This window comes from Eublepharis macularius, chromosome 5 (assembly GCF_028583425.1).
Source record: "Eublepharis macularius isolate TG4126 chromosome 5, MPM_Emac_v1.0, whole genome shotgun sequence".
Classification (NCBI taxonomy): Eukaryota; Metazoa; Chordata; class Lepidosauria; order Squamata; family Eublepharidae; genus Eublepharis; species Eublepharis macularius.
The window spans coordinates 104,717,590-104,742,470 of NC_072794.1; the positions used below are offsets into that span (position 1 = coordinate 104,717,590).

General features: G+C 43.3%; 2 protein-coding genes across 3 annotated transcripts in view; both read right to left on the reverse strand.

Annotated features, from left to right (window-relative positions):
- FKBP5 (FKBP prolyl isomerase 5) overlaps positions 1 to 24,881 on the reverse strand; it is a 115,279-nt gene that overhangs the window by 56,136 nt on the left and 34,262 nt on the right. The window lies entirely within an intron of this gene.
- LOC129330496 (endogenous retrovirus group K member 9 Gag polyprotein-like) lies at positions 19,572 to 23,880 on the reverse strand. The gene is made up of 2 exons (XM_054980542.1): positions 22,382 to 23,880; positions 19,572 to 19,613 (listed from the first exon to the last, which is right to left on the reverse strand). Exon 1 carries the CDS (start codon positions 23,799 to 23,801, stop codon positions 22,848 to 22,850), a length of 954 nt encoding a protein of 317 aa, XP_054836517.1. The 5' UTR covers positions 23,802 to 23,880; the 3' UTR covers positions 19,572 to 19,613; positions 22,382 to 22,847.

Sequence of the window (24,881 nt, forward strand, 5' to 3'; positions counted from 1 at the left end):
ATAGATAACAATGATGGAATGTCTGACCAAAGTACTATGACTGATCATTAACCAGAAAGACACACAAATGCCTGGGCAAAATGTGATCCAGAAAAGATACTGTACCATCTACAGGTCTCATTTTTAATCCACTTAAGGAAAAATGAATTCAGAAATTGCTCATGAGCACAAATTACCATTTTTATTCTTGCATGTCTGTTGTTTCACAAACATAACCTAACACATTAGCACAAGTAACTAAAAATATTGGCTCTCATTTAAGGTTTTTATCTCTCCAGATTGAGATGGTAGTAATCAATGCATTCTAGCAAAACAAAGCATCCATCTGTGCTAATATGATCAGAATCAAGCATACCCGTGCATAACTGAGCAGAGTTTTAAAGATGACAGAAACAAATGATTAAAAACAGGAACAAAATCCATGTGATATCTTTTATTAAGACCAACCAAATAGGAACAAAACATTCTACAAGCTTTCAACTTCACCAGAGCTCTTCATCAGGCTGGATGTTCCAAATTTTAAAAGATAAAAGGGTAGAAGGCAGAATTCTCAGGCTAAGATCTTAAGGTCTGAGCTTACCGGCATCCTTTGTGAGATGCCAGCAGGCCATTAGCTTTGTTGCTGAGGTGTAGAGTTACAGCATGGTATCTGGGAGGCTGCATTTAGTAAATGTCTTTGATTTTATTCTCTCACTGAAATACAGAAACACCCATGTCTATCCAAAAATAATCTCAAATGCAAAATAAGAATCACAGTTCCTTTCGCAAGCTGAAGGTATTACACGAGGTAACAATTTGAAAGCCAAATTATGTGGTGTTACCTTATGATTCTCATTTGGCATTTGAGACTCCCAGAGACCATGCTGTAACTCAGCAACAAAGGGAAGGACTGCCTACTAGCATTTCACAAAGGATGTCTGTAAGATCAGACCTTAAGATCATTGCCTGATAATTCTGCTGTCCTTTAAAACTTTTTAACATCCAGCCAGCGGAAGAACTCTAGTGTAGGGGTGTGCACTCCAAAAATATTCGGGTTTCCTGCTTCAGGTTTACCTGAAGCGGGGGGGGGGGGATCAGAAATTCCCAAAACCCGAAGTAGCAAGCTGCTTCAGATTTGGGTATTTGAATTGCTTTGGAATGCTCCATAAAGATTCAGAGCATTCCAAAGTGATTCGGGGGGGGGGGTAGGCTTTTTCCCAGTACCACCCTACACCCCACCCCCACTTAGCCCCCCTGTCCCCTCTGCTTACCTGTCCGGGCGGGGAAGGCCAGAGCCGCCGCCTCCTACTCAGCCGCCGCCACCTCCAGGCCAACAGTGGCTCGCAGGGTGGAGGGGAAGGCCAGAGCTGCCTCCTCCGGCCCTTCCTGCCCCTCAAATGGCCACCATGGTGGCCATTTGAGGAGCAGGAAGGGCCTTTTCCACCCCCTCCACTGCTGCACAGCCCCACAGAGCTGTGGGGAGGTCTGGAGCTGCTGCCACCACTGCTGCCACTGCCTCTTCTGGGCCCACAACAGCCTGCAGGGTGGCAGGGAAGGCCAGAGCCTCCTCCTCTGGCCCTTCCTGCCCCTTAAATGGGCACCGCAGCTGCACAGCCTTGCAGGGTTGCGGGGAGGCCTGAAGCATCACTGCCACCGTTCTGCCTCCTCTGGGCCCGCAGTGGCCCGCAGGACCTTCTCCGCCTCCTCCTCCACCGCATGGCCCCTCAGTGCTGCTGCTACCATGCTGCCTCCTCTGGGCCTGCAGCTGCCCTGCAGGGCAGCGGGGAAGGCCAGAGCAGCCTCCTTCCTTCTCCTCTAATGGCCGCTGCGGCAGCCATTTGAGGGGCAGGAAGAGCCTTTTCCACCTCCTCTGCCGCTGCGCAGCCCCAAAGGGCTGTGGAGACGGCTGGAACCACCACCACCACTGCCTCCTCTGGGCCCACAGCAGCTTGCAGAGCAGCAGGGAAGGCCATAGCAACCTTCTCAGGCCCTTCCTGCCCCTCAATTTGCCACCACAGCGGCCATTTGAGGGGCAGGAAGGGACTTTTCTGCCTCCTCCACCACTGTGCGGCCCCAAATGGCTGTGAAGAGGGCTGGAGCCACCGCTGCCACACCACCTCCTCCGGGCCCACAGGGCACCTGAGAAGGCCAGATACGGTGGCGCGCGGCTGGCAGGGAAGGCTGTAGCTGCCACTGCCACCCCACCACCTCCACGGCTGCAGGGCCAAGGTAAGTGGGGTGGGGGACTAGGACTGCGGGTGTGGGGACATTTAAAGGGCCCTGCCACTTGCAATCGGCAGGGAAGGGGGACTTCCGGTTTGGGGTAATGGCAAGACCGATGTGATTCGGAGCTCCGGATCATCCGAGGTGCTGTTTTTTGGGCTGGTGGGGCTTTCAGATTGCCCAAAGCCCCCGGATTTTAGCTAGAAATCCGGCAGGAACGCTTTTAGCCCTGAGAGTGAAGGGTCTCGGCGGGTGGGAGGCTCTGAATTAAGGGCTTTCCTCCCAAGCCTTCAGATCCTCCTCGGAGAAGGGCGGCCAAAATCTCTACAGCAGCTTTGGAAGTCATTAAATTGACATAGGCTCATTGTTCCCCAAGCCTTGGGAACGGAATTGAACAGATTTGGACGTTTGAAGCAGTGAGTACATCCCAAGAAGTTTGTGTTAAGATTACTATCTCCCCCAACAGACCGTTTTACTGAATAAAGACCGAAATTTTAAAAGAACTGAAGACTGAGTTACCAAGCTGAAAAAGTATATTAAAAGACTGAGTAATTTAATTGGAGTTTGGAGAGTGAGAAAAAGTTAAAAAGAGCTAAGAAGAATATTGTTTTGCATACCTGCGGTTGGGGAGATAGCGACGCGGTGGGCGGATCGTGGGAATTGAAAGGCGTGCGGCGTGACAGGAAGTGGAGGACAATAGATGGAGAGGAGATAGAGAGAAAGAGCGGTGAGGGAGGTCAGGAAGATCAGGAGGACCCAGAAGAAAAACAAAGTTGGAAGAGGAAGTGAAGTACCCACCATTGAAAGTAAGGGAAAGGAAATGGAAGTAAAGGATTCACCATTGAAAGTAAGGGAAGATCATCGGTGTGACAGCATTACCATAGAGAAAAATCGCCCGACATTTTAAATCATAGAGAAACATCGCCCGACATTTTAAGGGTAAGGGAAGCCTCAATCACCATTTTAACTGAGGGCAAACGTTTAAAAATTTTGATATATAAAAATAGAGATTTGAATTAAAAAGAAGACGGAGTTAAGAAAGAGAGCTGATTTGTGGGGACCCAAGGCAAGTCCGATGGCCTCCAAAAAAGAAAAGGACTGGCAGGTTGCCATTGAGAATTTGGATAAGAAAATAACAGAGGGAAATAAAGAAATTCGGGAGATGATACAACAATTACAGCAAAATTTAATGACGGAAATGAAAGAAGCGATTAAATCGGAAATTATGGAAGTTAAAAAAGAGATGGAGGTAATAAAAACAGATTTACAGAATACCCAATAAAAGGTGTAAGAAACGCAACAGATGGTGCAGGATGGGAAGAAAAAAACAGAGGCTATACAGAATGAGACTGTGGGTATGGGCGAAAGAATTGTGATGATGGAATGAAAAGCAATGGACAGACAGATTCGTATGAGGGCAGTTCCAGAAAAAATGGATGGATCTGCTCTTAAACAAGTAGCTGAAATACTGGCAAAATTTTGGGGGCAAACAGAGGAGGAAATGATGACTCATTTGGATATCGTGTATAGAGTCAATTCAAAATATGCAGAACAAAAGAACTTACCAAGAGATATTATTGTCCAATTGACCACAAGGAGAATGAAGGAAGAAATTATTAGAAGACATTTTGAAACTCCACTGGAAATAGCCGGGACACGGATTCGAATCATGAAAGAAGTACCACGTAAAGTACTCCAGGATCGGAAAAAGTATAGAGATTTAACACAAAAGCTGAGGGCAGCGGAAATTAGATATAGATGGGAGCTACCGGAAGGAGTGACTTTTGAATTTCAATCAGGGAGACAAGTGATTAAATCGAAATATGCAATGGATGTCTTTCTGATGGAGAATGGAAAAGACTTTCCTAGCTCATCCAGATTATAATTATGGAGTACAAATTAATTTCATGGAATGTTAATGGACTTAATTCACCCTCTAAACGTAAAGCTGTGTTACATTGGTTATCTAAACAAAAAAAGTAATTTGATTTGTCTACAAGAGACTCACATTAGGGATCAAGATGTTAAATATTTAATTAACAAAAAGTTAGGAAAACAATTTATTTTGGCAACAAAGCAAAAAAAGAGGGGAATTGTTGTATATATATATAAAGGAAGAATTGCAACCTAAATTAATAGTGTCTGATAAAAATGGAAGATACCTGGCTGTGGAATGTTTATGTAATGCAAAGAAAACTTTGGTACTCGGACTATATGCGCCAAATGGCTCCAAGGATATATTTTTTAAAGATTTACGAGAACAAATGGCGCAATGGATTTATGATCAGGTAATTATAGCTGGAGATTTTAATGGAGTGGTAGATTTGCAATTGGATAAAAGTTCATCAACAAGTAAAGTAAGGACGGGAAAATTACCAAAGTCTTTTTTTGACATTCAGGAACAAGAAAATTTAGAAGATGTTTGGAGAAAATATAATTCTAAAGTCAAGCAGTATACTTTTTTTTCAACTAGTAACCAATCTTTTTCTAGAATAGATATGATCTGGGCGTCTAAAGAACTGGCAGTGTTTACAAAAGAGACTGACATATTACCGAAAGTTAGCTCGGATCATAATCCTGTGATGTGGAGATTTGGAATTAAACATAAGAAACGGGGATGGAGAATTAATGAGGATCTTTTGAGTGACCCAGAATGCGTTGAGGTGCTGAGAAAAGAAACGAAGTTTTTTATTCAGTGTAATGTGGATAAAGAGGTGCCAATGCACATGGTCTGGGACACATATAAAGCTGTAATTAGAGGTGTGTTGATGGACTTAAATGGCAGAGAGAAGAGGAAAAAAGAAGCAAAATTAAAAGAGATTCAGGGGGAAATTATTCAAGTAGAACAACAACTGAAAAAGAGGCCAGGTAAAAAGAAATAGTTGTATGAAACAAAGTTATTGCAAGAACAAATTAGGGCTATGGAAAATAAAGAAGTGAAGTGGGAGTTGAAGAAAATGAAGCAAAAATCATTCGAAGGAGCTAATAAACCAGGGAGATATTTGGCGTGGCAATTAAAGAAAAAGAGAGAGAAAAGAACAATAAGTAGAATTATAGAAGAGGGGAAGGAATTATATGATCAAGGGTCAATTGAGAGAGCATTCTATAAATACTATGCCAAGTTATATCAGAAAAAAATAGTGGACTATGAAAAGATAAGAGTTTACTTTGACAGGATTGATTTACCAAAGGTGCCGGAGAAGATGAGAGAGAAGCTTAGTGCTGAGATAACAATAATGGAAGTTTTACAAGCAATACAAGCTACTACAGTTGGTAAAGCTCCGGGACCAGATGGAATTACAGCAAAATTTTATAAAGTGATGGCAGAGGATTTGAAACAACTGATGCAAAAAGTGATGAATGAGATATTGGAAGGGGCTGAGATGCCAGATACATGGAATGAGGCTAATATTACACTGATACCGAAGGAGACATTAGACTTAAGTAATGTTAAGAACTACAGACCTATATCTCTAACTAACAATGACTATAAAATATTTGCAAAGATATTAGCGGAAAGACTTAAGGTGTGGCTAGTGGAATTCATAGATGAAGACCAAGATGGCTTTTTACCAGAAAGGCAAATAAAAGATAAACTACAAGTGTTGCTGAATGCCATTGAGTATTATGACAAAAATCCAGGGAAGCAGGTTGGTTTTTTCTTTGTGGATGCGGAGAAAGCGTTTGACAATTTGAACTGGGATTTTACGTTTGCAACAATGGAGAAGATGCAGTTGGGAGAGAAATTTATACAAGCAATAAAGGCAATATATAAAAACCAATCTGCAAATATAATTGTTAACTCGGATGTAACAAAAAAACTGGAAATAAGAAAAGGAACAAGACAAGGGTGTCCGCTTTCCCCACTTCTGTTTGTAATGGTACTGGAGATTTTACTTAGGCAAATAAGAGAAGATAATTCAATAAGAGGACTGAGGACAAAAGGATATGAATATAAAGTGAGAGCTTTTGCTGATGACATAATGGTGATAGTGGAAGATCCAATAGAGTGCATGCCTAAATTGATGAAGAAAATAAAAGACTTTGGTGATTTAGCGGGATTTGTAATAAATAAGGTGAAGTCTAAAATACTGTGTAAAAATATGACCAAGCAACAACAAAAGGAGCTGATGGGTAAGATGGAATGTGAAGTAGTGAACAAAGTTAAATATTTGGGAGTGGAAGTGACAGTGAAAAATATTTTTATATAAGAATAACTATGACAAGTTATGGCAACAAATAGATAAAGATATGATTAAATGGAATAAAATGAACTTGTCATGGTTAGGTCGTATTGCAGTAATCAAGATGAATGTTCTTCCAAGAATGATGTTTCTACTACAGACAATACCTATTGTTAAAGATAGTAAACAATTTGAAAAGTGGCAGAGAACGATGTTAAACTTAGTTTGGGCTGGAAAGAAACCCAGAGTTAAAATGAAAGTACTGTACGATGCAAAAGAAAGGGGAGGTTTGCAATTACCAAATTTTAACTTATACCATGATGCGGTATGTTTGGACTGGTTAAGGGAATGGTTGTCATTGAAGCATTTGAAGCTATTAGCACTGGAAGGATACAATAAATTATTTGGATGGCATGCATATCTATGGTATGACCAAGTGAAAGCAGACTCTATGTTTTTACACCATTATGTAAGAAGAAGTTTGTTTGTTGTATGGAACAAATACAAGAAATACATCGAAGCGTCTATACCAATGTGGATTATCCCTGCGGAAGTAGTAAACCCAAGAACAGAATATGCAGGGGAAGACTGGTTGACATATAAAGAGATTCTTGAGATAAAGCAGAACAATTATTTGCTTAAAGGTAATGATGAATTGCCATTCCAATATGGATGGTTTCAATATATGCAGATAAAAGACTTATATGAGAAAGACAAAAGGAAAAATGGTTTTAGATTACAAAACTCTGAGTTTGAGAATTGTTTGCTTCAGGGGGGGAAGAAAATAATTTCTAAAATATATAAGATATTACTGAAATGGTTTACAGAGGAGGAAGTTGTTAAAGTTCAGATGGTCAAATGGGCAATAAAGTGTAATAAGGAAATTTCAATGGAAGCTTGGGAAAAGGTATGGAAAAATGTAGTTAAGATTTCAGCATGTACCACTGTGCGTGAAAATGTATACAAAATGTTGTATAGATGGTATTTAAGACCAAAGAAGTTGGCCAATGGTAATAGCCAGATGTCTGATAAATGTTGGAAATGTAAACAGCATGAAGGTTCATTCTATCATATGTGGTGGACTTGTGATAAGGCTAAGCAGTTCTGGGGGGATATAGTTAAAGTTATGTCAGATATTTTACAAAGGAATATAAATAAAACCCCGGAATTGCTGTTATTATGTATGAACCTAGAAGATTTTGATAAAATGGACAGAGTTATGGTGTTTTATATGATTACGGCGGCCAGAATGTGTTATGCACAGATGTGGAAGACTTAGGAGATACCATCTATGGAAGATTGGATTTTGAAAGTTTTGAATATGGCAGAAATGGACAAATTAACAAGGAAATTGAAAGAACAAGAAGAATTGGACTGTACATTAAGCTGGGAAAAATTCAAGAAATATGTGGAGAAAAAGTGGGACATGAAGGGGAAATTGTGGTCTTTGGAGAATTAGGGGAGATAGAAACTTACTTAAGCTTAAAAGGGGGTATATTTTACTGTATTTTAATGGATTAGTATAGTATATTTATAGGGGAGTATAAGTATGAGTAATAAGGTTATAGGGAGTATATGTGAAAGATAGACAATATAGTTAATTGGTATGTAAGGAATAGTATGTTACATATATATATGTAGGGTTTTTTTTAGTTAGTATATGTACCTATTATTACTTATATAATTTTTATATTTTTAACTAAGATAAGCAATATAGTTAGTGTAGATAGTTAAGATAAGTAAAGAGATTTGATTAGTATGTATAATATAGATATATATTATAGATTTTAAGAATTTATATGATATACTTTTTAGATTAAGTTGGGTATGGAAAACTGTGGGGAGTCACCAGAAAAAGGGGGATGGGGGGAAATGCAATGGGGTGGATAATGATAATGATTTTTATGTTTATGTTTGTAAACCCATCCAATAAAAATTCTTAAAAAAAAAAAGAAGCAATCGGCAGGGAAGGGGCCCTTTAAACTCGGCTGTGAAGCTTCCCAAAGCAGCTCCAATGCTTCGGGGAAGCTTTGATTCAGGATTTCCGAAAGCTGAAATGCATACCCCTACTCTAGTGAGTTTGGAACTTGCAGAGTGTTTTGTTAGTCCACATAAAATGTATCACATGTATTTTGTTCTTGGTTTTGGATTTCGCATGCACGGCATCAGTATGGCTGAACAACCTTTTCTACTACAAATTATTATTAAGCCTGTTTTTAATAATAATGTACCTAGAACATGATTGTCATTGAAAGGTGGAATGTGCGCTACTAATATTTTGCACTTTCTTTCACTGTCCAGGGATATGACCCTAAACACGTGACCAGCTTATAAATAGATCATTACCCCACCCATCCCGTCCCCAACCAATCATTCACATTATTTAATGAGGATGCTTTTCTCCGAGTGCACTCACTGCACTGCATATGAGGACAGCCTTAAAATCTGGATCTTTTAAAAATTTCTGCTGCCCAGAAACATTTGCTTGGCACCCGCTTTACTGATTTTCAGGGAGCAGCTGAAAACAACATTATTTCAAAGAGCTTCTAAATGGTCTGGTTTTAAGTTAGAAAGGTTTTTAGTCTTTTTTTTTATAATATATATGCATTTTATTGCTTGTTTTGTTTCACTTATGGATTTTATTGTAAACCACAGAGAGCTTCTTAATGGAGCATTATAGAAGTTAAACAAACAGACAAACATAAAAAGCAAACAAGTGTAGCATGTGACATCAGGGAAAGAAAATAATCTATAAAAAATAGCTTGCAATGTACGTTTATGGTCCTGATACCACTTTTCACCCAAACTGACACAGCGACAATCCCATCACATCCTGTTTACAGGTTATCCTACATTGTCTGTTATATCTACCAACCTGAAGCCCATGCCTCCTGACTCACTGGGAGGTGCTGCTTGTGGGCCACAGGGTGCAAGGGCTGGGACAGGGCATCTGGCATGCTGCCTGGTCCAGGTGACTCCCAGCAGCCCCCATAATGGATGCGGGAGCCAATGGACTCAGGCTGCCTGGCTGGCCAATAAGCAGCAGCTGGACAAATGGTGGGAGGGCCTCTGGCTCACAGACCTGGCCTAGGCAGGCTTCATTTATGTCCATGGGTGACGCTTAAACTGGGCAGCCAGCTGTGTCTCAGGCACAGTTGCCTGAGACTGGCAACCCTCCCACCCTTTCTTTGGCTTCATCAGGGCTTGTCTGAGATGGAGTTTGGCCTCACCCTTCTTTGCTCTTGGGTTTTTCAGTTTGTTGGTTGCTGTTAACACTTCAGTCACAACTTTTGTAGGGGCAATTTGGCATGAGGCATGGATCTTTTTGGGAGTGAAACATGGCTGGCTGGCCCTGCTGCCCCATAGATGGGGATCCCCTTAAGGGATCTTGGGAGCAAGGTACAGAAGGGGCAAACCCACTCGGGAGCTGCTGGGGCATGCTCACTCTCAGATGGCAGGGGAACCACACAGAGGCTTACTCTCTCGTGGATTCCCACTGACTTCCATCCCGCAGTTTCCCCCTCAACTGGCAGGATGAGGAGATGTGAGCTGGCAGGTGGGTCAGCAGATGCTGGGATCTGAGCCCCATAAGGAGCCAATGCTCTGTAAAGTTGTAATCAATAAAGTTGTGGTCCTTTAAACTCCACCTGATGACTTTGTGTTTTCTGTCACCTTGACGCTTGCCCTCCACCCCTTGAGCTGACTCTGCAAACACCCCACCTCTACTATTTTGGGATGAGAAATGGCCAAGTATAATACATTACTTATACAGATAGTCTAGGCATAGTGTGTTCCTGATTCTTAAATCTGTGGAATAATAAACACTAATACTGATTTCAAACACTCATACTGCATCTACACTTTCTTGCTCCATGGAAATTCTCTCTGTATATGGAAATTCTCTCACATTAAACAGTTCTCAAGAGCCCTAACTTCTGTTAAGAAGATATTTTAGTTTCACCTCTGATGGGTGGTGGATCTCTCTCCCACTCAGCAGGTGCCCGATCCTGACCATTTCGGGCCCCTTTTTGGCCATTTTCAGCCCCTTTTCGCCATTTTGGGCCCAATTTCGGCCCTGAATGGCCAGGATTGTGTCCAAAACAGCCAGGATAGGTGCTGTCAGGGGGAGTGGCATATGCAAATCAGTTATGCTTATGACACACTTCTGGTGATGTCAAGGGGTATGGCATATGCTAATGAGTTCCTCCAGCTCTTTTTCTATGAAATGACCCCTGCCTATACCCAATAAGTACATATCATCTCATGAATTCCTAGATACCATTTGGACAGATGAATGTGCAACCTTGAACCACATGCTAATACTTAGAAAAGCACTTATTGGCATATAAGCAGAAGTCAGTAAGAATGGGCTCTGTATGGAAAGTACTTCTAATTATGTCTAAGTTGATACAGATAAAAGTATAACTGGTTCAACAAGAATCCTCATTAACTTACAGAATGAAAGCGGTTTCTACTAGAGATGGGCATTTCCATAGAGATGGAAATTGTCTCGTTTCATGAAACGATTCATTAGGTTAGTGATTCATAAGATTCCTGGGCCCTACAATGGCCCCCTTCATACCCAGAGATGCCAAACTCACAGGGAGACTTCAGCAGGCTCTCTTTTAGCCACCCTCCAAGTTTGGTGAAGACTGCAATATGTTGACCAGGAGACCGGCTCCCTTCTGTCCCCCCAGGTGCCATGGGCTCGGGGGGTGACCTCTGTCAAGCTAGGCCCAGGAGCCAGGCAATGCCCTGAGACTGGGGTGGGGTGGAGGAAAAAATGCACCCTCGCTCAACAACTTTCCCAGCAAGGACAAGAGCAGAAAATAAGAAAGAGGCTTTTTAGTCTCTTTTGAAGCAGCAGCAAATCCAGCCAAAAGCTCCCAAATCCACTCTCTCTCACTCCAGATCCCAGCAACAGCTCCTCCCTCTCCCTCTGTCTACTAGAACTGAAAGCAAGAGGCACAGAGCTGTGCCTTATATAAGAAATGCTCACATAGAGCAGAACAGGAGCTCTCTGGTTGGCAGACAGACCTGCCTAACGGGTTGGAGGGATGAGGTTGTGTTCCCATGGCTACAGAAGGTCCATCTCCCCCCTGCTCGTTGCTCTCATAGAACAAATTGGAGCTCTCAGGTTGGCAGGGAGAGTTGCCTATCAAGGTTATGTGGGCTAAGATTGGGGTTTCCATGGCAACAAAAGGTCTGCAGACATTCCGGGCCTATGTTGCCTAGGGAATCAATGAATCAGCACCAGCCTGTCTGGCATCACGAAGCATTCACAAATCGAACAAATTGGCCCCTAAAGTTGTGGATTTAGCGAAAAACGTGGCCCCATGAAAAGCGTTTTTGCGATAGACAAATCAGCCTAATTCATCATGAAATTTGATTCGTGTTTCTATTCATGTCCATGTCTACTTTCTACTTCAGCACTTATACCAGGTTTTCATAGATGCATTTTTAGCGTTATAAGAACATAAAAGTTCCAATAAAATGGCAACAAAAATCAAATACAGATTAAGCTACAATCCAACATTAGTCTTGCACAATAACTAGTGGCTTTAGATACACATTCCTATTAATTTCAGCCATTTCATTATAGTCCAAATGTGCACTATAACATGGTCACATACTCATCAAGATGGACATCATTTTCCCAGAAATAAGCCTGCTTCCAGACTGGATCTCTCTTACTGCATCAGAATATGATTTATTGCTTTATTTATTGCTGTATTGTAACCATTTCTTGGAGAGACACAGAGTGGTATAGTATATACTGCTGGACTAGGATCTGGGAGACTCAGGTGCAAATCCCCACTCTGATATGGAAGCTTGCTGAGTGACCTTGTCCCAATCACATACTCTTAGCCTACCTAACCTACCACTCACAGGGATGCTGTGAGGACACAGTGAAGGAGAGGAAAACAACACAAACCGCTTTGGGTCCTCAATGGGGAGAAAATTGGGGTAAAAATGAAGTAAGTAAATAAGTATCCAACCCTTTCCACAAAGACATTTGAGGAAGCTTACAGACATTTGAGGAAGCTTACAGACAATTCCAATCTTGGAATTTTCAGCATAAAGTTGTAAAACTAACAAAACTTTGTTTCCCAAACATTCTCCAAACAAGACATTCTCCATGCTAAAATTCCATATTAAATGCAGTAATATTACACCTCAGGTATTCCTGTCATCCTGCCGAAAATCAGAAAACCACTGAGGTATAACGGCACAAGATGTCAACAAACTGAAACAATAGGTATATATAGGAGAACCATTATAAACTATTAAAAATAATCTCAACCTTACATGAAATATAATCAAGTGAATCTCTTCTGTAATTGTTTTATGAATGAAAGGATTTCCCTCTTACCATACAAAAAGACTGTCTTGCTCTGGAAAAGCACAGTAAGCCTGATCAGAATTCTATTTAACAATTTATGGCTTGTCTGGGCAATAACTATTTGTTCACAGAGGGAAAATTGTCAACAGATGGTATGGGAATTTCATAGCAAAGTATCCTCTGGAATGTGTACTATAAAACTAAAGGCATGTGATGGTCAGTCATAATTTAATAAAAAGGAACAGTGATTATAAGTAACAGAGGCAGCATAATTTCAAATTGTAGAAATCTAACAGATATTGTATACAATTTATGCAACTACACAAGTTTTTGATACTGAATATATTTCAATATCCATTAGATTAAGAAATACAGAAATATAGTTTCTTCTGTAGTCCTGCCTTGTAATTTTTATTAAAATAACAAATAGGACTGCCAACTGCCAGGTGGAGGCTGAACAGGTTGCCAACCAACGGGTGGGAGCTTGAGATCTCCCAGAATTACATATGATCTCCAGACCACAGAGACCAGTTCCTCTGGAGAAAATGGCTGCTTTGGAGGGTGAACTGTATGGAATTATACTCTACTAAGGTACCTTCTCTTCCTAATCCTCACCCTCCCCTGGCACCACTCTCAAATCTCCAGGTCTTTTCCAAGCAAGAATGGGCAAACTTAGGCCCTGGAGATCTCCTGGAATTACAAGTGATCTTCAAACTACAGTTACCAGTGCTTCTGGAGAAAATAGCTGCTTTGGGGGCTGGATTCTAGGACTGTCAGGTCCCCTGGTGGGATCCCCTGCTCCCACCCTCTGCACCCCCACTCACCTGGCCAGCAGGGAGAAAATGCAAGGAAACAGGCCTTCCAGGCGCAGTCCCAGCGTGCTGCAATAATGTCACTACAAAGAGTGACAACATCATACATTGGGAGTGTTCCCAAATCAGCCTGGTGCGAAGCACAGGAGCACGCCTGGGGCCTGCACGATGACATCAATCCTGGTATTGATGTTATCAAGTTGCACTGGGAGTGCATGCATGTTGAAATCTATAAGGTAAGTGCCCAGTCTCCCCACTCCTACTGGGAGAGTAAGGGGACCTGGCAACCCTAGTGGACTATACCCTGCTGAGTTCTTTCCCCTCCTCAAACCCCACCACTTCCTGACTCCACCTCCAAATCTCCAGGAATTTCCCAACCCAAAGCTGGCAACTTTAACAACAAAAGGCTATAGAAGCACTTAAACGTCACTTTAAATTGAACTGTTTTTAATTTTTTTTTTAAAAAACCCACCTTATCACCTTCTAGTCCAAATAACATCAAAACAGATTACAATATAAAAATTCTAGAGCAATACTATCCAAAACACATTTTGAAAAACCACATAATTGAAACAAGAACCTCTTGGTTAAACTGCAAAACAGATGGTTTTAGAATTCCAAGATACACTATTCTGAAAACACATGCTGCAATTTCCCTCAAATGTATGTTATTTTTATTAATGTTATTTATAGTCCATGTTTCTCATTGCGACTCAAGGCGGATTACACAGTGTAAGACAGTACAATCAATAGCTGGAGCATTAAATAAAAAATAAAATAAATTCTGGATCACAAGAGGGAGAAGAAATCTGATACACAGTTGAAACAATGCTGAAACAAAAAATAAGCAATTTAACATGACTAACAATTTAACATACTAAACAATGCGAAAACTACCCAGCAGGCCCAGATTTACAACAGACAGTACATATTTGTATAATCTACAACTTCCATCCTTTTACTAAAGTATCTTTCTTACACAGCTTTCTTAATTATACCATTACAACCTACCTGTCTAGGAACTATGGAAACAGGCCAGGGCCCAAAAACAAGTTTAAGCTTGCCCAAGAGCTGGGGCATACCCAGTGGTGCTTTGACCATTTCTAAATTATAAAGTAATATTCCATGTGTGGTGACCAGAGCATGCCTCACAGTCATCAGATAGGGGGAAACAGAAAGGAGTAAATGCTGGCACACCCTAAAGTTGTCAACCTCCAAGTGGTGGCTAGAGATCATGAAGAATTACAACCCAGGTAGGGTTATCAGGTGTCTGGTTTTCACCCAGATGGTTCAGTATATTGGAATACTGTCCAGAGGAAACGTTATCCAAATACTGGACACCTGGCCCCTCTCCTTTCTCCTCCCCCTTCCCCATTGCCCAGCCCAGCCATCCAGCCTCCTGTGGCTGCATGGCGCCACTGCCGGCCTGGGAAAGTGGCCAGCAGCCCAGGTGCCCAGGCAGCCTCCTGCAGCTGCACAGCATTGCCCAGGAGTGGCAGGTGCTCAGGCAGCCTCCTGCAATCGAGCAGCACTGTCCAGGAGTGGCCAGCAGCCCAAAGGGCCAGAAGTGGGCCGTTGTAATGATGTCACGTCCTGTAGTGATGTCACTGCTCCAGTGTCCTGTAGTAATGTCAAATGACATCATGTACTGTAGTGATGTCGAAAGAAAAGTTAGTCCACCCCCCTCTCCCGGGGCCTGGTATTATTATGGATCTCATCTGGCAATCCTATCTCCAGGCCATAGAGATCAGTTCCCCCGGATAAAATAGCTGCAATGGAGGGTGAACTCTATGGCACCATATCCTGCTGAGCCCCCTCCGCTCCCCAAACCCTGCTGTCTCCAAGCTCCACCCCCAAAATTCTAGAAATTTCCCAACTTGGATCTAGCAATCCTGCATCACAACCAAAATCCCCCCTCCCATCGCCTGGGACTGGGCACTAGGTTTCACCCAAGCCTCTGTACTGTGACTAGCACCTCATAAGCTAGCAACAGAGGGGGGGGGGACACACAAGCAAAGATTAACACTTGCCTTGGTCCCAAAATAGTTTTGCTGAGCAGACCCCACAGCATGTGGGATAGTAAAATCTTTAGTTTTATCCATTAGTTCAATAAAAAAGTTTATTCAAGTGCTGAAAATAGGATAAAGGGAATGGAGATCTGAATGGATATTTCTAATAGAGACAGAAAGTAATTCTTAAGGAAATTCTACACCCAGTACATAAGCTCAAAAGAAAAGATTAAACACATATAGTTTGTTATTTCTTAAATTTACCAAGTATATGTTCACCAGGGTCTCTCTCTTGCTCCCCAGGGATCTTTCCTCTTCCTTACATTGGGCAGTAACTCATGACTGAACTTGAAGCACAACAACAAGGGAAAGTCTTTGATTTTATAGTCTTTTTATATCTTAAACCCACATTGTGTGAATCACTGATCTATGTTTTAAATTTCTCTTAAGTAAATTTTCCACCCACTAAACACTTCAGTTGGAGTGGGGATGAGGGGCTGTTATAATTTATTCCTTGAAGTGATAATCAATGTCCATGGTTCTGTTTTAAGGTCCTGGCCAATCTCAGGCACTCTGTTGTGTGCTCCCCAGCCAACTGACTATGGGCTTTTCTGCAGGGGGCTTTTTTATAGGTTCTGCCCCTGTACTACATCAATTTCTTTCCAGACTTCTACTCGCACAGTCAAAATACCCCAATTCAGTCTCCAAACTGCTTCCTAGACTTTTTTGCATTCCGCTTGGAGAAAGGCTGCATCTGCTGCAGAACTGATCTTTCCCCAGCTTTTTTGCAGCTTTTCTCCTGGCACACATACCTGATTTTTTCCCCCAGCAAAGTCAAACGGAGGCTTTTTTGAAGTGCGGAATGCTTTCTTTGGTGTGAGGCCTGGCCTTGGCCCTGCCTTTCCCCCTCCCCTTTCTTTCCCTGCATCCTGGTTGGTTGAACAGCAACCAATCAATTTTTTTCTAAATTTTCTTTTTAAATTGAACAGCAACTTTGCAACATTGGTGCCTTAAAAAAAACACTTTGCAAATACAGGGGCGGGGGATGCTGCAATACGGCTAACACAAAAACTAACACAAAATTAGCTGAGGAAACTGATCAGCCCTCAGCAGAGTCCTCAAAGCCCACAGCACAAACAAGGCATTTTTCTAGTGCAGAAATAAAAAGCAGACACCACTTTGGTTCAACTCCCTCAAAATGTAAAATTAAAGAATTGAAGCAGTATAGGGCCAGAAACGATGAAGAAAGCAAATCGAATCCTCATGGGTTGAATACACAGAAAACCCAATGTAAAGTTCACCCTGCAGAAGAGGCCTGTATTGCTTGATTTTGTTGTCTTGGCCATACACAAACACTCAAAACACACAAAAGAAGAGTGGGATGATTTGCCTGAATAATTTTTGGATTGTCACACCCTGTCACAATGTATTTTGGAAACTCGTTCAATTTTAGAAACAGTTAGTAGCCCTTTGAGAAATACAAGCCTATATCTTGGGAATACAGAAATAGTTGTGCTATTATTTAAATTCCAGAAATATATAGGGGTATAGGAAAACCAATAATGTAAAACGTGAGCCAAAGAATGACCAAGGCATCAAACTACCTTTACATCTTTTTCCTAAAAATTTGATCAGAATTTTATTTGAGGCCTTCCTTACAGTCATGGCCAATTATTTATTTTCACCAAACACAATCTTATATTCAACAGCCAAGTATACTCTTCTGTGCAGATCAACAAAATTCACAAGAGTACCACATAAGGCTAAGACAAAGATTTCTGCAAACTTGAGGAAACCAGAGCTGGAGGAAAAGCACTATTGTGGTTATGGGACAGCAGAAGCTGGAAAGACTGGTGGGGCAAACCAGGAACTGGAGACAGTGGGCAGCTGCAACGCATAGGCGGACAAGAGCAGGCAGGAAAATCAGTGGGTAACTGGTGAGGAGGAAAGGGGAGTTGGAGCGGAGGAAGGAAGAGAAAGGAAACAAAAAGCACCAAAGGGGGCAGCATTGGAGAGGAAGGAGATTCTCCTCTCCAACAAGTCCTCTCAGGCCCCTTCTTCTGGGTTCATGAAGTGGATTGAACAGATCAGTGAAAGGGCATATGCCACAGCTGAACATGCAGGGCTACTTCACATGACCATTTGTCACACATAAAGCCAATACCTGTACAGAAAAATATGAACAGTACTGTAGGAATCACACGACACAGGATGAAGATGTGAACACCAGTCTGCCCCACTGGGCAGTGGTCGTTTATTTAAGCATAGCCTGTGCATTCTTGCATAATCCCCAGGAACAATGAATAAGGAAAGAGATGTCTGTCTTTGCTAACATCCAGTTAACCAGTTACTAGCAGAAACAGGAAAACTGCATGTAGCGGAAAGAAACTTTGCATTGTTAAGAATTTATATGTATTAGTGGAGCAGAGTGCCCTTTGGTCAAGGCAGGTGTGCCTATCCATTGACCTACATTCCACTCTTTTTTCTTTTCTTTAAAGCAAGCACTTATATTCAGTATCTGACTCTAAGCCAGATTCAACATCAGAAGTATGCAGTTTGTAATAACGCAGTTGTTTGGCTAAAGCTTTGGCCTGAGGGGCCATTAATGGATACAAATGAGGTTGTTTAGCAATCACCCTCGACCCCATAGTTACAAGAGCAGGGAGACACTGTAACAGGCAACAAATTAGAATTAAACATGCTAAAAACCCAATTCCGTATTGGACAAAGAGACCGAGCCATCCGGTAGGCAGCCAGGACCATAATGAGGCCCACTAGGAAGGCAGCAGATCTTGCTTAATATCAGAAGCTAGGTTATGTAACTTGTTCAATTGAACAGAGATTTTTTGTGAATTATCAGATATATTAAAACAACACATATTCTTAACAGATTCACAACCTTGATGGTGCAACAACAGCAAATAATCAATGGCAGTGCGATTGTCCAAGAGAGCACGGAGGAGCTCTATGAGCTCAGCATTCAGGGCGGCAATTGCAATAGAAGTTGCGTTTATTGTCTTTGCCAGGCTGCAAGCTATTTTGCTAAGAGTTCGATGGTTCACAATGGTGAGCGCTGGAATGCCGACAAGAGAGGCTGCAAGGGCCACGGCCTCTGCATCGCTTAGGAGATTCACTGTAGTCACAGCTGGAATCTAGCATAGCAGCTTGGTGTCTTCGAGTGGGGGATAACAAATCTTCTTTGGTGGGGAGTATAACAGTAAGACGACTTAAGCAACAAACAGTATCAGACAGATTGGCAGGAATATAGTTGAAGGTTCGGGAACCGCAGGAGAAAAACCATCTGGGGGCAAAATAGTATAAGCAAAGGCAAAAGTTACATTTTCAACAGTGGAACAATTAATAACATTTGGGCCAACTGACAGTGAGGCTTTTTGGGGTTGGTTGAGCAATTCACAATGCGTGCGCACATAGTCTGGTTGGCAGAGCCATTAGAAGCTATAAAAGGGGTATACAATGACACAGCGTCAGAAGGTAATTGATAAGAAGTAGTTCCCCAATCATACATTTGCTGGTACCCAATTTGTGTTCGTTCTATAAACATCTTAAGGTTAGTATCATTCAACAGATAGGACAAGGGGGTACATACTGGGATTAAACAAGAAGCTAAAAGCATGTGCATATCAGTGGATTCTTTCAGACGAAAAGAGGAAACATTAACCTGCTTTGCGAGACGTTTCCAAAGATTATATTGCAGGCGGTCAGGCAAGGAATTCGTCTGGACAGGGGTCAGAAAACAAAACAGCACACACAGAATGAGAAGTGAATTGGCAGTTATAACCGCAAAGATGGCAGCACACAGATTCTCGGGTGTCTCCGGCTGATTGTTGGCCTGCAGGACGTGTTGCGCTTTGCTGGTCGTCCGCTTGACAGCTCCCCATGTCACCAATGGGGCTCGCAGTGCCCTTGGCCCCTTTGGAAGGGGGTGGAAGGGTCGCTGAGCTTGATCCAGGCTGACCTTTTCCATCTCGGGCACCGGGTTGGCTGTCACTTGATGCCACGCCATGTGCAGGCCGGACACACTTTGCTGGAACCCACAAAGGACCTGTAGGAGTAAGAACAGAAGCAAAACCTCGGCCCCAGGTTATTAAGGGAACAGGACCCAACCACGTCCAGTCAGGCAGGGCTCGATAGAACACCAACGGCTGGGGCAGCTGTGGTCGTTCCCGAAAATGCCTATCATAGGGAGAAGAAGGCATGGTTCCTGGGGTTTGAGAGAAATTTAATTGATTTAAAGTAAAAAGAACTTTATGGACTTGCTGTGTAATGTTTGCTAAATTGGGGGTTCTATATTTCCCCTGTTTTAATTGTTTTTGCAGCAGGGTTTTGAAGGAACGATTAGCCCTTTCAACAATAGCTTGGCCAGTGAAGTTATAGGGAACACCATGAGAAAGACAAATATTCCATTGATCACAAAATTGTTGAAAGGTAGAAGAACAGTAAGCAGGGGCATTATCAGTTTTTAACCGCTGTGGATGGCCTAAAGCAGTGATGGCAGCGAGGAGATGGGAAACAACATGAGAAGCAGTTTCTCCCCACTGAGGAGGAGTGGCCCAAAGTGCTCCAAAAAAGGTATCGATAGATACATGAACAAACTTCCATGGGGAGAGGTCAGGAACATGAGTGACATCCAATTGCCAAAGCTCATTGGGCCCTAGGCCACGAGGATTGACCCCCCCCCTTCAGGGACATGTGAGAAACCTGCACAGTGAGGGCAAGCAGACACAATGGCTTGGGCTTCTGACGGAGGAATATTAAATAACTGAGGCCTTTGGCATTTTGGTGAAAAAACTGATGACTGGAGAAGGGATCAGAAAACAGAGAATGGACCGCTTTGTCAGCATGGGCATTGCCGTCCGATAAAGGTCTGGGCAATGACGTATGACTGCGGACATGGGCAACATGAAAGGGATGAGAACGCAGTTCAAGGAGAGATTTCAAAGTAAGAAACAGAGCCATAAGATTAGAATCAATACGAGGCGCTAGGTAAGCACCGGGAAGGCAGCTGATTAGCTTGCAAACATAGTGTGAATCAGAGATAAGATTGAAAGGTTGATGGGCAAAGGTGTGAAATGCGAGAATAGCCGCAGCAAGCTTGGCTCGCTGGGGAGAGGCCTGGTTCGCTGAATATTTAGTAATCTAGCGACCCTCGCTCTGGTAAACAATGGCTCCTTGGGAGCGGCCACCATCAGAAAAAACTGTGACCGCCACACGCACAGGCTGAGGAGACTGAAGAGATCGAAAGAAAATAGGTGCTGACTGCAGGAGAGAAAAGCGGTGATCTTTAGGCAAATGAAAGAGGATTTCTCCCACAAAGTCAGCAAGAGCAATTTGAAACTGTAGGGAAGTACGCAGGAGGTGATGATTGAAATCATTTTTAGGAAAAGGCATAGTGATCGACAGCAAATCATGACCAGTGCGCTCAATAGCACACTCTCGTGCCATAGCACAGAGGTCAGCCGTGGCATGAGGATACGGAAGGACATTTTGGTGAGAGCCATGAGAGAGATACAACCATTCTACAAGAAAGACTTGCCCACGATGCAGCATTCCCAAAACTCCAGTGGGCGTTTGGGGAGTGGGAAGGATGAAGAGGCGGAGGCCATCAAGCCCCGCGGGGATTCTGTTTACACACTGTTGAGCTAAAATCTCATTTACCTTTTGCAAAGCTGCCTGGGCTTGCAGGGGAACAGTAATAAAATCACTGGGATGTTTCGCAGTAGTAAGTAAGGAAAACAATGGGCTCAAAAGACTGGTAGGTAAAGAAAAATAAGGTTGCGCCCAATTAAGGGTGCCTAGGAGTTGCTGCAAAGCAACGAGGGTAAGTGGAGACGGAAGCTTTAAACAAGGAACCATAGGAGCAGCAAAGGAGTGAAGCATCCGATGCCCTAGATAGGTATAAGGCTCCACAACTTGCACCTTTTCAGGAGCCACAATAAGGCCAAAAGGGTGGAGAGACTGAGTAGGGTCTCCTAACCACCCTGGTGGAATCTGGGGCGCAGCCACCAGGATGTCATCCATAAAATGGTAGACAAGAGCCTGTGGATGCTTTTCCCAAAAAGGACATAACGCCCGGTCAACAAAATGTTGGCACAAAATGGGGCTATTCAACATACCCTGGGGTAAGACCTTCCAGTGGTAACGTTGGGTGGGAGCCTGATGATTAACCACTGGCACTGTAAAGGCAAATTTCTCCCGATCTGCCTTACAGAGCGGGATTGTAAAAAAGCAATCTTTAAGATCGACAATAAGTAATTGAAAATCATGAGGAATAAGATTAGGATTTGGAGTCCCACACTGCAGGAGACCCATAGGTTGAATGCAGGCATTGACAGTACGGAGGTCATGCAACATACACCATTTGCCACTTTTCTTTTTGATGACAAAAACAGGGGTGTTCCATGGGCTAGTCGTTGGTTCAATATGACCAGCAGCTAGCTGTTCAGAAACTAAAGAGTGTAAAGCAGAAAGTTTGTCCAACGGGAGAGGCCACTGATCAATCCACACAGGCTCATTTGTGAGCCATTTGAGGGAGAGAGCAGTGAGAGACATTTCATTCACCCACTGTGACAACAGTGCCAAATTGGCTTAGCAAGTCTTGCCTCCACAGATTAACATGAATATCAAGAACATAAGGGCGAAACTGCACCCTTCGATCAGAATCAGGAAGAGAAGCAGAAAGAAAATGTACACTTTGTTGAGCTTCCTGTTTGCCCCCTACGCCCCAAACACTGGGACAGGCCTCTAGAGGCCACTCAGGGGGCCACTGTAAGCAGCTGAGAACAGTAACATCAGCTCCAGTATCAATAATACCTTTAAACTTACGGCCTTGGATAAAAATATGTTGCTGAGGGCGTGCAGAAGATAGTGGTAGTCAGTCCTACCAGTGAATCAGTGGAGGTAGACCCAAAACCTCCCGTGCCACGCTCACGGTCAGCTCCCCCTGCGGGCAAGACATAGGAGACAAGAATTAACTGAGCGGGTGCAGAATTTTGAGGCAAGGTTTGAGGCAAATTAGTCCACAGTTGCATTTGTATGACTCCTTCATAATCAGAGTCAACAACCCCAGGGACTACAAAGATTCCCTTTTTTCCAGTAGAGGAGCGAGGTAAGATCAGGCCCAGATGGCCAGGAAGCAAAGGACCAGAGAGCTGAGAAGGTGCGACTTGCACTTCTCCGGGGAACTGGAAAGTAAGATCAGCTTGTAGGAAAAGATCAATCCCTGCACTGCCTTTAGTGGCCCTTGGGGAATTGAAAATAGTAGAATTAGGCAAGGATTCTAACTCAGACTTGCCTCTGTTTGGACTGGGGCCAGAGACGGGCCCATCTGGGAGTTTCCCGAGCAGCACTCACTAGCCCAATGAAATCCCTTGCCGCATTTGGGACATTTGGTTCGAGGCTTTCCTTTCCCAGTTGGGCTGGTAGGTTTTGGTTTTACACCTCCACCCCCAGGAGCCCGACATTCTGCTTTAAAATGACCAGGTTTGCCGCAGTTAAAACATTTCCCCCCAGACTTTACACCCTGGCGGAGAGCGGCAGCAAGCAGAGAGGCTTGATGTGAGGGAGTTCCTATATCTTGGCAAGCTCTAATCATTTCTGCCAACTCCGGGTTTTTTCCCAGACCTGTGATAACCCTTCGGCATTCAGAGGTAGCATTCTCTTTAGCTAATCTAATCAACAGCTCCTCTTGGGCTTCAGCATTATCAACTTGACGCGTAAGCGCTTCCTGAAGGTGATTAACAAAGTCTGTGTAAGGCTCAGCAGCTTTTTGGCGAATGCTGGAAAAGGTTTGCGAGGGTTTGCCAGAAGATGGGACATGCTGAAAAGCGCAAAAGGCACCATTAGAAGAAACCTCCAGAGTGTCAGCAGGTAAGACTAGCTGATGATTGGGGTCACTAAAATTTCCTGCCCCATAGAGTTGCTCAGCAGTGTAAACTCTGCCAGAATTGGCGCCTCTTAATATACACTGTTGGCGGAACTCACTTTCCCAAACCACATATTGTGCAGGAGTTAAAAGCATGCGAATCATGGTTTTCCAATCCTCTGGAACTAGGGTATGATTACGCATTACAGCCTCAAGCATGCCTTGTACATAACTGCTTTGCAATCCCATATCTCGAATAGCTTTCCGTAACTCAGTAAGAACAGGATAAGAGAGAGGCCTATACTCCACAATCCGGTGGCCCTGATCATCAACCTGATCAGTAAAATGAACTGGGAAGATAGCAAGCATTTCAGTTAATTCTGCCTCATCCTCGGATTTTGCCTGCCTGAGCTCACGTTCCAGAATCTCTCGCACAAGCCGCCCTGGGACTCCTCCAGCGGAAGGTGGAGGATTAAAATCTTTACCGGGGGGGGGCGCAGAAGGTTGGGGAGGGGAGGGGGAGCTGAGCGGTGCTGGAGGAAGCAATTGCACATCAGTATACTTTGGTGGGCATTCCTTAGACAATTGAGCAGTCGTGGGAACGGGTGTGAACTTCTCCACTGCATGCTGGCATTGGTGCCTGGTATGCAACAACTCTACATTAGCTCGTGGCGGGGTATGAAGAACCCGGCCGATTTTCTCCCAGTCCTTGAGGCGGAGAGAACCCTCCTCAGGGTACCAAGGGCACAGCTTATTAAGCTCCTAAAACAAGGAGCGAAGTTGACTAGAAGTCACGGTCCCGCTGGACTTCTGAACCAGGAACCGGAGTTCCTCTAAATACCTGTGCTGGGCATGTGAAAATTGTCCTCCCATACTCACCAATGAAGGGGTCACTGAGACAGCGACGAAGGAGTGCACTCAAGGGGCCTATGCCAGGCGTTGATGAGCGGGGTCCCTGTTCGCGGCGCCAGATGTAGGAATCACACGACACAGGGTGAAGATGGGAACACCAGTCTGCCCCACTGGGCAGTGGTCGTTTATTTAAGTATAGCCTGTGCATTCTTGCATAATCCCCAGGAACAATGAATAAGGAAAGAGATGTCTGTCTTTGCTAACATCCGGTTAACCAGTTACTAGCAGAAACAGGAAAACTGCACGTAGCGGAAAGAAACTTTGCATTGTTAAGAATTTATGAGTATTAGTGGAGCAGAGTGCCCTTTGGTCAAGGCAGGTGTGCCTATCCATTGACCTACACAGTACTCTCATGGCTATTCATAACAACAACCCCATTAATTTCACCCAAGTCCAGAAACTACTGCTTTATTAAGCACTTGCATGGATTTCACACAGAACTGTACACATATTAAAAGATTTTACCAAATCCAACAGGCTCATTTTCCAGCACTTAATTTGGATGGATGGGAGGCTATCTGAGATCCATACTCAAGA